The following is a 15522-nucleotide window of genomic DNA, read 5'->3' as shown; positions in this document are numbered from 1 at the left end:
GGTTGTAGAAGATAGAGAAGGAAAGATAAACTGTAGAGTGACAGGGGGATGGCGGGAGGGTAACCTAGACTGCAACAGTGAATACACTCGAACATCTACATTTATGGTAAGTGTACACAACTGTACTATGTTCTTAGTGTTTCACTGTTGCAGTTCATTACATTTGGGTAGAATCCCAAAGCTATGGTTGGGAGGCTGGGGCTAAACAGCATTAGGTGCGTCTGTAAGGCCATGCAGCACTGCAGTGGCAAAGCCTGCCCTGGACTTAGAGTAGAGAGGCAAATGATAATGCTTTGTAAAGGTGTGAACAGAACTCACAAGTAGCAGCCTCTAAAATGTATTTGGTTGGTACTCCTCTGAGAAAGGCTGCTGAAGTAGCTGTAGCTCTGGTGGAATGAAACCTAATGCCCTTGGGCACAGGTTTACCATGGTGTAAGTAGCAGAAACGGATGCAGTGGCTTATCCACTTTGAAAATGTCTGCTTCGAAATAGCCTTTCCTTCAGATCCTGCAGCATATGACACTAGTAACTGCTCAGTTTTTCTTACAGCTTTAGTCCTGCTCAAGTAGAATCTTAGCTGTCTGTGTACGTCCAACAAATGCATAATTCCCTCCCCTTTGTTCTGCGGATTTGGATAAAAATTTAGCAGATGAATTGTTTGGTTAAGAGCCACACTTGAAACCACCTTAGGCATAAAACTAGGATTTGTCCTCATAGACAGCCTGTCTGGGTAAAATATGATAAAAGGCTCTACAGCCATGACGGCCTGTAGCTCTGAAACTCTTCTTGCTGAAGTAATTGCTAGTAGCAGAGCTGTCTTCCATAAGAACTTTATATCAGCGGTAGCAGCTGGTTCAAATGGAGGCAGGGTGAGCTTTTCCAACACATAATTGAGATCCCATGCAGGTAATGGTGATCTTCTAGGAGGCCTTAAATTTTTTGCTCCTCTAAGATACTGCATTAGTAAAGGATGAGAAAAGATTGGTGGCTCTGTGTTGTAATGAGCCGAAATGGCAGAGGCATGGATTTTGATTGATGAGAAAGACGGGCCTTTGTCAAGCATCTCAGTTAAGTACTGTAATATCGGAGGAATATGTGGTTCGGCTGTATCAGTTCCTTGTGCTTGATATTCCAAGCACAGAATCTCTTCCATTTGTCAGCATAAGATTTTCTAGCACTAGGCCTTCTGGCTACCAAAATGACATCCATCACAGCTTTACTGAGAGGTGTCGTTTGTATGACTACACGATCAGCCATGCTGCCGGGTTCAGAGTCTGTAGTTGATTGTGCAGGATCCAATTGCTTTGCTGGGACAGTAGTTGTGGTCTTTGAGGCAAGGTCCAAGCTGGGTATTGAGACAAGTTCCTTAGAATTGGGTACCAGTACTGGCGGGGCCAGTCCGGGGCAATTAATATCATCTTTGGCTTCTCGTCTGACTTTTAGGAGGACCTTGGGTAGAAGAGGCAGAGGAGGAAAGGCATAAACGGATAGGTTTTTCCAACTGAAGGATAGGGCGTCCACTTCCCATGTTCATCTGTGATAAGTCCTTGTGCAGAATCTTTTCAAATGATAATCTTAAGGAGAGGCAAACCGATCTATGTCTGGGCTCCCCCATTTCTCCGTTATCATGCTGAGGACTTGTGGATTTAGTTTCCACTCGTGAGGATCCATAAGGTTTCTGCTTAAATCGTATGCCAGAGTGTTTTGTTACCCTGGCAGGAATTGAGCTTGAAGATGCATTTGGGAGATCAAAGCTGTGTCCCACAGTGCCATGGCTAATCTGCAAAGGGGGTTTGAGTGTGTGCCCCCTTGCTTGTTTATATACTACATGACTGTGGTGTTGTCCGTCTATATCAGTAGTTGTCCTGGATGAAGTAAGTCCTTGAAGGCTGTTAGGGCATTTTGAACAGCTAGCATCTCTTTCTGGTTGATATGTAGATGCATTTGTTTTGGTGCCCATATGCCCTGAATGCATCTTCCTGCCATGTGGGCCCCCCCAGGCATAATATGATGCGTCTGTTAAGGTTTGGCTGGCAGGGGGTAGAGTGAAGGGCCATCCCATGTTTTGGTGACAGGCCTTTCCCCACCATATAAACTCCTGTTGCAGGAAGGGAATGAGAGGAATCATTGTTTCCAGACTGTGTGAATGTTGACTCCATAAACTTTTTAGATACCATTGAAGTTTCCTCATATGCAGTCTTGCATATGGAATTAGTAGGATGCAGGATGCCATGAAACTCAGAGTCTGCAGAATTTGTCTTGCAGAAGACTGAGTTTTTGTTGCCATCAGTTTGAAGTAGTCAGTTGCCTTTGTCTGGCATGAGGTAAGCCATCTGGGCAGTTGTACTCAAGCTTGCACCCAGGAATTTTATCTTTTGAGAGGGTACTAGTTGTGATTTCTTTTAGTTTATTGTGTACCCTAGGCATGTTCGAAGCCTTTTCACAAACGCCAGGTGTCAAAGAGTGTCCTTGTTCTCTGCTTGAATAAGACAGTCGTCTAAATAAGGATACATTTGTATACTACTTTGTCTGCAAAATGCAATTACTTACAGTCACTTTGTAAAGACCCTGGGCACAGTAGATAAGCCAAAGGGCAGTGCAGAAAATTGGTAATGCTTTAAGCCAGCCTTGAATCTGAGGTATCTTCTGCAGGACTGTCTTATTGGTACATGCATGTATGCCTCTTTTAGGTCTAAAGTCACCAGCCAAGCATTCTTGCCCAGCATGGGCAGAAGCTGCTGCAAAGTCAGCATTTTGAATTTTGGAATGTCCAGATTTGTTTGTGCCTTTCGGCTTTTCCCGGTTAGGGGGTCGCCACAGCGGAACTCCGGTCGGCTGTGTTCAAAATCGATAAATCCAGTACTGGCCGCCAAACATTGTCCTTTTCGGGTACCAAGAACAGTCTTGAATAAAAACCTTGCCCTTTTTCCTGTTCGTGTACTGTCTGAATGGCCCCCATATCCATGAGGGACGTAACCTGTTTCTGTGCCTCTGCCCATTGCTTTTTTGGCAGATCTGGACAACCATTTGCCACTGGCAGAGTGTGGAAATGGAATCTGTATCCCTGTGATAAGACGTTTAGTACCCACTTGTCCTGTGTTATTAACTGCCAATTTTGAGCAAAAAGTGCTAATTTCCCCCCTATGGGTGCTGCCAAAACACAAGTGCTTGGTGTAGGCAGAGGGAAGTCATTGGGATTGCTTTCTGTAGGTTTGCTCTTTTTCTACTCCAGATTTGGAGGTGGATGCGCCCCATTGCTTTGACCTGTATGAGTCTTGCTCCTGGTATCTGGAACCCTTAGGGCGTCTGGATTTGCTCCTTTGAGCTGTGTCCGACACAGGAAAGGACCAGTTTTTTGTAGGCCAGTGTCTACTGAATCTTGGCGGCTGCACTTGTAAGAGGTCTTTCACAGTTTGCATAGACTTAGCTTTGTCTTCCATTTTCTTTAAAACCTCTTCTGCCTTAATACCAAACAGAGAATCATGCTGTAAAGGTGCATCAAACAATTTAGCTTTAACATGATCAGGCAAATTTTGTTCCTTTAACCAGGCATGCCTTCTAATCACAGATCCAGTAACTGCGGCCCTGCAGGAGGCCTCAAGAATCAAAACCACATTGTAAAGTATGCTTTCCAACTTGTTCAGCTGCATGCAATATTCCTGCAATTATTTATTTTCTGGACATTCTGAAATCAACATCATTTTCTGTTTCAGCAATCCCATAACATGTTGTTGGTACTTAAGCATATGAAATTGACAGTTTAAGGCCCTGATTGCCAAGGTTGCAGATGTATAAACCTTCTTTCCCCATCTGTTCAGTGCCGTTGAATCTGTCAGAGGGGGTAGGATTTTTTGCTGTTGAGGCCTTAACTCTCTTTGGAGCCTGTGAAATAGTTTCAGGATCAGAAGCAGGGTTTCTATATAAAAAATTATGTGAGTCAGGGACCCTGTAATATCTGTCAGGCTTACTGGGAGTCGGAGGTAAGGAGTCAGGGATCGAGCTTGACTCCGAAAACACATCATCCACAATGTCTAAAACAGGGGGAATGGCCAAAGGCTTGTACTGAGGGAGAAGAAAATTCCTGAGCCTCTTTTTTGATTCTGAGAAGTCTTGACTCTCCTAGTGAAAATACTCCCTCAAAGCATGCAAGGTTTCTCCAAATGAATAATTCTCAGGAGGAGATGCAGATGGAATAGACTCCTCAGCATCAGAATCCTCATAGGGAGGTAAAGACAATTCCTGATCAGAAGAGGAATCAGAAGAAATAGAAACCTGAAGATTCATAATCAGTGTCTTGCTTAGGTCTCTTATCTGGAGGGGGATGGGTACCCCTGATCAAGGTAATCAGGTCTTCAGCCATTTTGATCATCTGTTTTTTAGGCATAGAGGCCTGTGCACATGGCTCATGCGTCAGTTTTTTAGTTTTAGAAGTTGTTTTTGTCTTCAATTTTGCAGCTGTTGTCCATTTGATATACAAATGCTGAGGTCTGAATACACCCTCAGAAGCCGGTGCCTGCTCAGCGGCTCTGGACCCATCCGAGGGAGATACATCCGTTGGTCCAATACCTTGAGTATCTTGCGGCATGCCGGACTCCACATGGGTGTCGGTAGAGGCCTGCAACTTGAAAGTAGCGGGTATCAGGGGCTGCAAAAGCACCTCACTGAGTACCGGCAAACTGGCGACTGGCTTAGGAGAAGCTTCATCGCTGGTTTTGGATCTCGACTGCCTTTCTCTGTCCTTTTCTTTGTGTTTTTTTATGTACTCCGGTAGTCGGATTGCTATCGGATGACATTTCTGGGTAGTTAAATCGGTTTCCAAAATACTTTGATGCAAAAATATACTGACGCTTAATAGTGGCGTTGGTTAAATCTAGCACAAAACCGACAGCCAGGCATGTTGTGATCGGGGCCTAGGCAAGGAATACAGTATAAATGGAAATCCTTATGAGGTATTTGCTTCCCCCACAAGTAATACAAATATTAACTTTTTCTGACATTGGTAAAAAGCAAGAAAAAAAGTTTCCCCAACGGGGTACTTAGCTTTAGTGAAGACTTTGCTTCTGAAACACAAACTCGAATATTTCAGTAGTCAGCTGACCGGCACTTGCGAAATGCTTCTGCTTCGGGTACCGCCTGGCAAGAAAGACTAAAGAAAATGGCATCGGCTGCATGTTTTACACCCCTAATGACTTGATGTCATGGAAAAGAATACAGCAACCGACACAGGACCCAAGACTTTGGAATTCAGGCCGACTGAGGGCAACCTGCCAGCAGATTACCCAAATGTAATGACTGCAACAGCGAAACACAAAGAAAGTACAGTTTTGTACCTACTATAAATGTAGATGTTCGAGTGTTCACCCTGCTGCAGTCATCACAGTTGGGTTATCCTGCCGTCAGACGGTCAGTCGGCCCGAATTCCAAAGTCTTGGTCTGGTGTCGGTTGCTGTCTCTTCTTCCCTGACGTCAGTGCGCCAGGGGTATACAAGAGGCATCAGACACCATTTTCTTCAGTTTTTCTTGCACAGGATGTCAGGTGCCCCCAATAGGTTGGCAAAATATATATACATACATATATATATATATATATATATATATATATATATATATGGTTATATAAAAATAAAATAAAACCCTTGGGTACAAGCAAACACACCACAGAGGTAGTATAGGATACAGTGGTAGAGATAAGTTCAGCTAGTTCAGAGGGGATGGAGGGAGGGTAACCTGGACTGCAGCAGGGTGAACACTCGAACATCTACATTTATGGTAGGTTTAAAACTGTACTATGTTCATCGTGTTACCCTGCTGCAGTCATCACAGCTGGGTTGAATCCCAAAGCTAAGGAGGTGGAGTCAAACAAAGTTAGAAGAAGCTAGTAGGCCCTGCAAACCTGCAGTGGCAAAACCAGCTCTAGTCTTAGAGTAAAGAGGTAAGTGATCGTGTTTGGTGAAGGTGGGCACTGAACCAAGTAGCAGCTTCCAGAATATCCTTGGTTGGCACTTCCCTGAGAAAGGCTGCTGATGTAGCTGTAGCCCTGGTGGAGTGGGACCTAATGTTAGCAGGTACTGGTTTCCCATGATGTGTGTAGCAGAAACGTATGCAATGTCCTATCCATTTAGAAACGGTCTGTTTTGAGATAGCTTTTCCTTGTGATCCTGTAGCATAGGCTACAAAGAGCTGGTCAGTTTTTCTGAAAGCCTTAGTTTTATCCAAGTAGTAACGTAATTGCCTGTGAATGTCCAAAGAGTGCAGGAGTCTCTCTCCTTTGTTCTGGGGATTTGGGAAGAAAGTGGGCAAGTGAATAGTTTGGTTTAGGGCCACACTGGATACCACCTTTGGCATAAAGGAAGGATTAGTTTGTAGAGAAACTCTGTCTTGATGAAAAAAGAGGAAAGGTTCCACTGCCATTAGGTGCCTGTAGCGCTGAGACTCTTCTAGCTGAGGTTATTACTAGTAGTAGGGCAGTTTTCCATGAAAGAAATTTTAAATCAGCTGAAAAAGCTGGTTCAAAGGGTGGCAGTGTAAGCTTTTCCAGGACAAAGTTGAGATCCCAAGTAGATGTTGCAGCTCTCCTTGGCAGTCTTAAGTTCTTAGCCCCTCTGAGGTACTGTCTTAGGAGTGGATGTGAAAATAAAGGAGAATCCGTGCTGTAATGAGCTGAAATTGCTGAGGCATGGATCTTAATAGATGAAAAGAAAAGTCCTTTGTGTAACATCTCAGTTAAATATTGTAGAATCTGAGGGATGTTTGGCTCCAGGGGATTTAGGCCTTTAGCCTGGTTCCAGGCGCAAAATCTTTTCCATTTGTCTGAATAGGCTTTCCTGGTGCTGGGCCTCCTGGCCTCCAGAATGACATCCATAACAGCTTTGGATAAACGTGTTGGCTGGTTGTTTAGGTAATTTGCCATGCAGCCAGGTTTAAAGTCTTGAGCTGGCTGTGTAGAATCAGATTGTCTCGCTAGGTGAGCAGGTGAGGAATTTGTGGCAAAATCCATGGTGGGCCCTGGGCCATGCTCCTTAAAATTGGATACCAATGCTGGTGTGGCCAGTCTGGTGCAACGAGAATCATTTGTGGCCTCTCTAATCTGACTTTCAGCAGTACCTTTGCTAGAAGAGGCAGTGGAGGGAAGGCATACACTGTTAATGTTTTCCAACTGAATGAGAGGGCGTCCACTTTCCAAGCTAGTGGATGGAAGGTCCTTGTGCAAAATTTTTGAAGTTGGTGGTTGCGGAGGCTTGCAAACAGATCTATGTCTGGGCGTCCCCATTTTTGAGCTATCATTGCAAATAGTTGTGGATCTAGTTTCCATTTGTGTGGATCCATGATGTTTCTGCTTAGGTAGTCTGCCAATGTGTTTTTCTTTCCTGGCAGGAATTGTGCTTGTAATTGAACCTGGTAAGATAGTGCAGTGTTCCACAAGGTCATTGCTTGCCTGCAAAGAGGGTAGGAAAGTGTACCCCCTTGCTTGTTTATGTACCACATAAACTGTGTTGTTGTCTGTCCTTAGTAGTTGTCCTGGGTGTAGAAGGTCCTTGAAAGCTGTTAGGGCATTCTGCACTGCTAGCATTTCTTTTTGATTGATATGCAGGTGTCTCTGATCTGTAGTCCATTTGCCCTGAATGCACTGTCCTGCCATGTGTGCTCCCCAGGAATAGTCCGATGCATCTGTTGTCATAGTTTGCCTGACTATGGGTAAGGTGAAAGGCTGACCCTTGTTGAGGTGATATGCCTGTGCCCACCATAGAAACTCCTGTTGAAGGCAGGGAATGAGTGGTATCATTGTTTCCAAGCTGTGGCTGTGCTGAGTCCATACACATTTCAGGTACCATTGTAATTTCCTCATATGCAGTTTTGCAAATGGTATTAGTAGTATGCAAGATGCCATGAATCCCAAGGCCTGCAGAATTTTTCTTGCAGGGAGTCGGGTCTTTGCCAGTATTTTGAAATATTTGAACAGCTGTCGTTGCTTGTCTGGCGTGAGATAAGCCATCTGGGCCGTTGTATTCAAGCTGGCATCCAGGAATATTATGTTTTGTGAGGGTACTAGCTTTGATTTCTTCAAGTTTACTGTGTACCCTAGGCAACTTAGAAGGTGTTTGACAAACGCCAGATGCTGTAAAAGAATGTCCTTGCTTTCTGCTTGAATAAGACAGTCATCCAGGTATGGGTATATTTGAATTCCTCTTTGTCTGCAGTATGCAATTACTGGTGGCAGGCATTTTGTGAAGACCCTGGGCGCAGTAGATAAGCCAAAGGGCAGTGCAGAGAATTGATAACGCGTTGAACCTGCAATAAAGCGGAAGTATCTTCTGCAATTTTGTTTGATAGGGACATGCAGGTATGCCTCCTTGAGGTCCAAAGTGACTAGCCAAGCATTCTTGCCCAGCATGGGAAGAAGCTGCTGTAGTGTTAGCATCTTGAATTTTGGTACTTGCAGATAGGTGTTCAGAATTGAAAGATCCAGAATGGGTTCTCCATGCTTTGTCCTTTCTTGGGACTAGGAAGAGTCTTGAGTAAAATCCTTGTCCTTGCTCCTGTGTATGTACCTATTGAATGGCTCTCATGTTCATGAGAGCTGCAATTTGTTTTTGTGCCTCTGCCCATTGATTTGGTGGCAGGTTCAGCATTCCTTTGATCCTTGGTAAGGTATTGAAAGTGGAATCTGTATCCTTGAGAGAATGTTTAGAACCCATTTGTCTTTTGTGATGATGTGCCAGTTGTCTGCAAAAAATGCTAGTTTTCCTCCCAAGGGTGTTGCCAGGAGAAATCTGCTTGGTAGTTGGAGGATAGAGTCATTGTGTCTGCCTTCTGCTAGCTTGGGGCCTGTCTTCTCCTCCTTTCTGGGTAGCAGAACCCCATTGGCGAGGTTTGTAAGGGCCCTGTGACTGACCTCTGCCCCTTGGGCATCTGTATTTGCCCCTCTGTGATCTGTCTGAAGCTGGAAAGGACCAGTTTTTTGTTGGCCAATTTCTGCTGAAGCGAGGGGGTTGTACCTGGAAAAAATCCTTGACCGTTTGCATAGATTTTGCCTTATCCTCCATTTTCTTTAAAATCTCTTCTGCTTTGACACCAAATACATCCTGTTGTAGAGGTGCATCTAATAATTTTGCTTTAACATGGTCAGGGAGGGTTTGCTCTCTTAACCAAACATGACTGCGTATGACAGAGCCAGTAACAGCTGCTCTACAGGAAGCTTCCAATGAATCAAATCCGCATTGTAAAGTATGCTTGCCCACCTGTTCAGCTGCATGCAACAGATCCTGCATTTCCTTGAATTCAGGCTGTTCTGAATGTGTGCTCATTTTTTGTTTTAACTGAGACATCAGGAATTGTTGATATTTCAACATGTGAAACTGGCAATTTAATGCTCTCATAGCCAGAGTTGCTGAGGTGTATATTTTCTTTCCCCATCTATCTAGGGCTCTGGAATGGCAATTTAATGCTCTCATAGCCAGAGTTGCTGAGGTGTATATTTTATTTCCCCATCTATCTAGGGGGCTCTGGAATCTCTTTCAGAGGGCACAGGATTTTTAGCCATAGAAGCTTTTGCTCCCTTAAGACCCTGGGAAATAGTTTCTGGGTTAGCTACAGGGCTTTTATAAAGGAATTTGTGTGAGTCAGGTACTCTGTAGTATCTGTCTGGTTTGGCTGGAGCAGGAGGTAGGGAGTCTGGATTTAAACTAGACTCCAAGTAGACATAATCCACAATATCTAAAACAGGAGGGATAGCAAGAGGTCTGTGCTGGGGTAATAAAAGGAACTCTGAGCCTTTTCTCAGAATCTGAGCAATCCTGGCCTTCCCAGTGGAAATGTTCCCTCATGGTATGTAATGTTTCCCCAAAGGAGTAGTCTTCAGGGGAAATGCTGAGGGAAGAGAGTCTTCAGCATCAGAATCGTCATAAGGTGGAATCCTGTTCCTCGGAAGAATCTGAGGAGAGAAACCTGGTGAGAGGATGCCTAATCCTTCTCTTGTCTTGGTCTTTTATCAGGAGGGGGATGGGAACCCCTGATAAGGGTAATTAAATCTTCAGCCATCTTAAGCATCTGTTTCTTAGGCATGGGGCCTTGACCTGTAGACTGATGAACAGTTTTCTTAGGTTTTAAAGGAGTTTTAAGCTTAGCATAAGATTTAATGGCGAGTGTAGTCAGTCTGAAGACACCTTCTGCAACCGAAGGTGTTTCCTCTGCACCGGGTGTCTAGTTTTGCTCCGGTGTTGATAGATGGCTGCGTTGGCCTAGTAGACTCAGATTGGGAATCCGCAGCTGTCTGGGGTTCCAGTTCTGCGGTCGTCAGGGGCTGTGTAGGCTCCTCACTGAAAACTGGAGAACCGGCGACAGGCCCAGCTGAGGCCTCGGGGTCTGGCTTACTCCTAGGCTGCCTGTCCTTATCCTCGCGTTTTTTATGAATTGCGGTCGTCGGCTGCTCTGACGGCATGACAATTAAATTTCCTACCAAAGTAATACCGTGCGAAGTCAAAACGGCGTTTGATAGTTCGTTTATTAAACCTAGCGCAAAACCGACAACCTGTGACATCATGGTCTGGGCCTAGGCAAGGAATACAATAGGAATGGAAGTCCTTATGAGGTATTTGCTTCCCACAAAAAATGCAATTGTTAACTTTTTCTGACATCGGACTGAGGCAAGAAAATGTTCCCCAACGGGGAACTTAGCTTTATTGAAGCCTTCGGACTGAAATTCAAATCGAACATCTCAAGTGTCAGCCGACCGGCACTTGCGAACTGCTTCTGCTTCGGGCACCAAGCGGCAAGAAAGACTGAAGAAAATGGTGTCGGATGCCTCATATATACCCCTGGTGCACTGACGTCAGGGAAAAAGCGACAGCAACTGACGCCAGACCAAGACTTTTGAATTCGGGCCGACTGCGGGACCGCCTGACGGCAGGATAACCCAACTGTGATGACTACAGCAGGGTAACACGATGAACATCATTGCATTCCCATGGCAGAAAGCGTCTTTCCTTCTTGCTCACACCGAGTGAGTGCATCCTTCACCTTGGAACCAAACAACGAGGAACCATCAAACGGGGCGTTGGTGAAAGTAGACTTGAACGGTTCCGCAAAATTACTAAGCGCATCCAGGAGTGGCGCCTCAAGGCAACTCCGATACCCGTTGCTCTACTCGCTCCATCCGCAGCATAAGAGATAAGTCGCATGGAGGAGTTAACCACAGAATTTAAGGTGAACAACTGAGTAGAAATCTTGTCAGGAACTCCCTCAGTGCACGCACCTTGTATGGAATTCTCAACTCCTTGAGCAGATCCCTCTGCAACCTCATGAAGTGAGTGAGATAGTTCAGCGATCGAAGGATAAAGGCCGCTGAACTAAAAATACCCTTCCCAAATCTGTCCATCTGTCAAGACTCCTTGTTTGGCAGATGAACAGATGAAGTCTCCGCTAACTCCTCCTTCGTGGCCACCGCCACCACGATGGCATCTATGGGAATGCCCTTGGACAAGAACTCTTTACCAGGAGGGACAGACGAGAACTTATTTGATCTCATGGGGACTGGCTCCACGGTGTCAGGAGTATCCCACATCTTTTAACTAACTAGATCCATCAGTTTGTCAAAAGGTGAAGACACCCTAGAGGCAGAAGGTTGAGACCTGAAAGCCTTCAGGTACACAGACTCCTCATCAGAAGGGTTAACAGTGGGCCAGTCGCACCTCTGCCTAAGGATCTCTAAAATGTCCACAAAGGAGACATTATCAGAGGGGACCCTTCCGACTCCTCGAAGTCAGTGTCCGATGTCAAAGACTCATCCTGCGAGTCAACATGTTTCCTCTTACATAACCTCTTCTGAAGAGGCTCCTCGGAAGGATATTCCGGGGAAGCCTAGGAAGAGTGGGGGCCACCAGCCAATGGCTGCCGAGGCTGCGGGTCTCTGCTGTCTCCAGAGAGAGTACGGGGCGAGACGGAAGTGGGTGCTCTTGGGGGAAGAGTGCTGGTGCCACTGGTAGGAGCTGGAGAATGAGAAAGCACACTCCTCATCATCTCAAACGCCGACCTCTCTGGCTCCGAAGAGACGAGGGTTGGCGCCAGAGCTGTCAGCTCCGAGAAGGATGTAGGGTCCGAGCTCACCCTGGCCAAAGCAACGAGAGGAAGGCTTGAACCAAAGATAGATTCCAACCCTCCCTGTCGGTGCCGACAGGAGAGCTTTGGCCCCTGGACATGACTGACGGCACCGAGCATGTCAGAGCCAAACCCGGCTCCAAGGCAGCAACAAAGTGAGCTGGAGCCGGCATTTCCTCCATTGGCACCAAGCACTCCGGTTCCGAAAGGCCTTAATGGCTCGGAGGAAGAATAGCAGACAAGGGCAAAGCTGGGCCAAGTGGCTCCAGAGCCAACTGGGTAGGAGCCAACAATAATTTTGGTAAGGCAGACTACTTCAGGAGTCTCAGCACTACCCTCTCCACATCTTCTTCTGAAAAGCTCCTGGAAGACCTGGAAGACATAGTAGGGTATCTTGACCTGGGAGGCACTGGAGACTTAATTGTTATGGAAACTGGTAGGGAGCATCAAATGCTGTATCAATAGGTTCAGAGATCTGTTCCGAAACACTTGTAACCAACTGACACCACCATGATGCTCTCCTTCGGCTCCGAAGGCTGAGGAGTCGAGGAGGCAGATTTGGATTGTTTCGGCTGTTTAGGCAGTAGCTCCGAGACACCAGCCGGTGCCGGAAAAGGCCTATTTGAGGATTGTGATTTCCCAGACTTAGAGGAAGCCGAAAAACTGGATAGTGCTTCCTTAAAGCAAGGTTTCAATAGACCCTTGAGTATGAGTTTATTCTTTCTTTCCTGTAACACTCTAGGAGAGAAAGCATGGCAGAACAATCACGACTCCTGTAAGTGGATGGCCCCTAAGCAGTAGACACAGCTACTGTGGCCATCCATTAAGGACATATTTTGGGAGCATCTCATGCACTTTTTGAACCCTGAGAGTTTATGCTCCTTACTTTCCTTAGACATATTACACACACAAAACCCAGAGAGATTGAAAGAGAGAAAAAGGAGGAGGACTAGGTCCTCTAACTAAAACGGGCCTAGCCCTAAGAAGGAGTTACACGAGGACTAGGTCCTCTAACTTAAACGGGCCTAGCCCTGTGTAGTGAAAACTAAGTCTTCTAATTTAAACAGACCAGAAAGGAAAGCCCATTCACACAAGAGAAACCATAAATGACACAATAAATTTCTATATTCAAAAAAAAAAAAAAAAAACAAACAAAAAAAAAAAACAGGAGAATACTTGCAATCCTAGTAAATTCACAAGTGGATCCCCGCCAAAACAATGTCAAAATAGCAGAAACGAACTGCCAACGGAGACCAAAAAAGGTCAGAACAACAGACAAGACAACAGGGGCCCCTGTTGACTACGAGCGAAGAACCGCCAAAAACTCTACCTAATAACCAAAAAATGCGCAACGGTGCCTAAAACTAACTGGCACACAGGATACCAATAACCACTAGTAAACTAAGTTGCACTCAAAAAGGGCAAGTAATACAACTGCCTAATATATTAGCAACACTAAATATACAATAAAGGTTCTAATAAAGCATTGAAATACGATAGAATATAAAGAATTTTGAAAAACTTAGCCAGAGCCAAGGGAAGCACAACCGAACTCGTCGACGCGGCAAACGAGATCTGGGGATTGTACTGGTGCACCATGGGTTACCTGCTTAGCCACGAGCCAACCAGAAGTCTTCCAGCTTGTAAATCGGCAGAGTCAGAGCAGAGGATCGGCTCCTAACCCATATGTAAAAATGAAGGTGAGATCGGACTACCCAACATGAAAGTTTAAATGAAACTATTTAAGGGTAGTATAGAAAGCAATAATATCAGAAACAATATTGAAAAATCACTTAGCTGCTAGTGAGCAATTAGAGAACCACATCTTCACAAAGTGGCGAACGAGATCGGCGATAACATAGAAGGGTTCATGATGGGTAAGGGAAGCGCTCGAGAGCTTTTTGGTTGCCAACAGCTATTACAATGGCCAAGTCGGATCAGATCCAAATCCACAAGTTTGAGGATGGAATGAAAATTGACATCAGAACTACACGATAAAATTAAATAAACTCATTTAAAGTCACTGAAAATGTGAAAAGCAAAGCAATAAGAATTTGCAAATTGAGTGGATCAACACAGATGAAAAGAATGGATAAATATGTCATCTTAGTCTACAACAGTGTTAACAGAACTATCATGAACTTGAGCATCTTTAACAGCAAAGTAAGAAACCCACATAATTTAATTTTTCACTAATCAGTTTGCATGTGCTAACCTCTGCTACGTTTTCTGTCCCACCAAGTTCATCTATAAGTTCATCCAGTGTATTGGGTGGCAGATCTTCTGATAGCTTTTCCAGTTTGTCCAGCAGTTCCTTCTTCATTTGCTGTGCCCTTTCTACTGCATCTTGACTAGTTACACACACATTACTGTTAGCTGCAAAAATAAAAAGTAGACAATTAATGGAGAAAATAAATTAATGCATATGAAGATAACTCATTCAACAGATGTACGGTTTCAACAAAATTATAACTGAGAAAACAAAGAAACCTGGACTACAAAGGGCAAAGTGCTGCATTTCTCTATTATACAGCCAATGGAAAAGGGGTCTAGTGTGCAATTATGCTTAAAACAGTGCAAATGCTGTATGAGGTGGTATTTACACAATCTTGTCACATACTTGCTTTCAAGTACATATAGAGGCAGAACCCCTTCTGCCTTTCCTTACTATAATCAAGCTGTGGAAAAAAAGGAAAACAGACTTTCACTCTGCAGCACAAAGTACAGTTGGGTAGCTTAATATTGATAATTATGTTAAGGTGAGTACACTAATCTTGCAGCACTGATTCTTGGGGCTTCCTACTCAGCTGAAACCCATGTCCTGCAGAATACCAGTCTTTTCTCCTCCTCCTCAGCTGGCAGATATCTCCAACTGTCAAAAATATAACAGGTAAGTAAGCCAGCACAATCTTCAGGTGTTTCTTCTCTGATGTACTGGAGGCCAATGCCAGTAGGGCGAGAACAACCTGCCCAGCTGTCCTACACTGACAGACTGGCATCCTCTCTTACAGAAGCTGCGAAAGAGAGGAATGGAGGGTGGTGAGAAAGGACAAGGGAACCCCCTCCAACCCTAATAAAGTAGAAAAGAGGGGAAGAGGAAGGGAGGGAGGGAAATGGTACTTAACATTTACAACTATTTGACGTTACCTACACAACTGCATACGTTCATCATAGTTAATGTTGCAATACTGATTTTTGGGAAGAATCTCAAAGCAGACTAATAGAATGGATGGTCTGAGCCCTGGTCCACAGACAAGAGACCTAGCAGGATGGTGGAGGCAACCCAGCTCTGACTCTAGAAATAGCTCCAACAAGATGGTAGTGCCTATACTGCCAGGATCTATTCTGAAATGAGATGGATTGTGCTTTCAATGAAAAAGTGTTATACAAATTACTTACACACTTCTCCCTTCTCAATTCATTGCTTGA

At 44.8% G+C, this 15522-nt stretch overlaps 1 protein-coding gene across 1 annotated transcript in view; it reads right to left on the bottom strand.

The window, feature by feature from the left end:
* Window positions 1-15522, bottom strand: part of SBNO1 (strawberry notch homolog 1) — a gene marked incomplete in the record, with an annotated part of 3303179 nt that overhangs the window by 1330663 nt on the left and 1956994 nt on the right. The window contains 1 exon segment of the mRNA XM_044068578.1: window positions 14309-14469. Coding sequence (XP_043924513.1) covers window positions 14309-14469 — 161 coding nt within the window.

Source organism: Protopterus annectens, chromosome 4.part0 (genome assembly GCF_019279795.1).
Source record: "Protopterus annectens isolate FY-2018-M chromosome 4.part0, PAN1.0, whole genome shotgun sequence".
Taxonomy (NCBI): Eukaryota; Metazoa; Chordata; order Ceratodontiformes; family Protopteridae; genus Protopterus; species Protopterus annectens.
This window is presented reverse-complemented; position numbering and strand designations above follow the sequence as displayed.